Source organism: Cynocephalus volans, chromosome 2 (assembly GCF_027409185.1).
Source record: "Cynocephalus volans isolate mCynVol1 chromosome 2, mCynVol1.pri, whole genome shotgun sequence".
NCBI classification, from domain to species: Eukaryota; Metazoa; Chordata; class Mammalia; order Dermoptera; family Cynocephalidae; genus Cynocephalus; species Cynocephalus volans.
In genome coordinates this window covers 209,652,269-209,654,133 of record NC_084461.1, presented here as the reverse complement: position 1 = coordinate 209,654,133, position 1,865 = coordinate 209,652,269, and the positions used below count along the sequence as shown (strand labels likewise).

Genomic DNA, 1,865 nt, shown 5'->3' with positions numbered 1-1,865 from the left:
CTGGCCAGCCCAGAGGACTCTCTGTCCACAGTGTAAATGAGGACACTCCTGGCCCATGTTCCGCAGGGATGTAGAGGGCAGCCTCAGAGGCATTGGGCACTCCTGGCACCATGGATGATGCTGCCATCCTCAAGCGACGAGGCTACATCATGGGGATAAATTTGGGAGAGGGCTCATACGCAAAAGTCAAATCTGCTTACTCTGAGCGCCTGAAGTTCAACGTGGCAGTCAAGATCATCGACCGCAAGAAAGCCCCCGCGGACTTCTTGGAGAAATTTCTTCCCCGGGAAATCGAGATTCTGGCCATGCTAAACCATCACTCCATCATCAAGACCTATGAGATCTTTGAGACATCAGATGGCAAGGTCTATATCGTCATGGAGCTCGGGGTCCAGGGCGACCTTCTTGAGTTCATCAAAACCCGGGGAGCCCTGCAAGAGGACGATGCTCGCAAGAAGTTCCATCAGCTCTCCTCAGCCATCAAGTACTGCCATGACCTGGACGTTGTGCACCGAGACCTCAAGTGCGAGAACCTTCTCCTCGACAAGGACTTCAACATAAAGCTGTCTGACTTCGGCTTCTCCAAGCGCTGCCTGCGGGATGACAGTGGCCGACTGACGTTAAGCAAGACCTTCTGCGGGTCTGCAGCGTATGCAGCCCCCGAGGTGCTGCAGGGCATCCCCTACCAGCCCAAGGTGTATGACATCTGGAGCCTGGGCGTGATCCTTTACATCATGGTCTGTGGCTCCATGCCCTATGATGACTCCAACATCAAGAAGATGCTGCGCATCCAGAAGGAGCACCGCGTCAACTTCCCACGCTCCAAGCACCTGACCGGGGAGTGCAAGGACCTCATCTACCGCATGCTACAGCCCGATGTCAACCGGCGGCCTCAAATCGACGAGATCCTCAGCCACTGCTGGGTGCAGCCAAAGGCAAAGGGCATGTCCTCTGCAGCCATCAACAAGGAAGGGGAGAGCTCCCAGGGTACTGAGACCTCATGGACCCCTGAGCCCAACTCTGACAAGAAGTCTGCCACCAAGCTGGAGCCTCAGAAAGAGGCTCAGCCTGAGACGAAAGCTGAGGAAGAGACAGTGCTAGAGTCCAGGCAGTTGGAGACCCCGGGCGTCACCAGTGAGCCGTTGACCAAGGAGACAGAGGAAGGGCCCCCCCAAAAGCCTCCAGAGACACACACCTAGTGAGGCTCTTACGGCCCAGGGGTCCAGCAGGGAATGAGGCAGTGCCCATGACTTCAAGCCTGAGCTCAGAAGTCAAAGGATGAGAAGGGACGAGCCGCACAGGGAAGACAATCCCAGATAAGCCGCTATTTTTGTCAGTGTCTTCTCCCTCTCTTTGAACTTTGTAATGCACATGGTTGAAGGAACAATAAATCACTATATTAGTGCAGACCCCAACGTGAATGTCTTTGCCCTGGCTGACTGCCATCCTGGGCTCCCCCTGGCTTCCCACTCAGATTGCACTAGGATTCTGCACTGACTTGGGAAAATACATCCCAGTGTGCCCAGCCCAGACTGTGACCTTGGGCCCAGGCTGAGGCAGCTGCACCAGTTAGAGGATAGGGCCAGAGGTGGAGTGGGGGAGACCTGCAGGGGCAGGGGCAAGGGCAGAGAACTGAGTGTGGAAGGAGCTGCTTCAAGACGGAGGCCCCCAGGGGCAGTGCTGGGGGCGGGGGAGGGCACAAGAAGAGGACGGGCCGAGAAGGGCGAGGGCTGCCTGCAGAGGAGGGGCAGGAGGCCAGGGCCTCCCATGCTGGCAGAGCTGGCTCTGTCTGCAGTTGGGACTGAAGGTCTTGGCAGACCTGTCCTCATCACCCCAGGGCCTCCAGTCCCCCCAGGCTGTCAGTT

At 57.2% G+C, this 1,865-nt stretch overlaps 1 protein-coding gene across 1 annotated transcript; it reads left to right on the top strand.

Annotated features, from left to right (window-relative positions):
- On the top strand, positions 1-1,223 carry TSSK1B (testis specific serine kinase 1B). Its single transcript, XM_063087433.1, has one exon. It carries the CDS (start codon positions 111-113, stop codon positions 1,197-1,199), a length of 1,089 nt encoding a protein of 362 aa, XP_062943503.1. The 5' UTR covers positions 1-110; the 3' UTR covers positions 1,200-1,223.
- Positions 1,224-1,865: the final 642 nt, after the last annotated feature.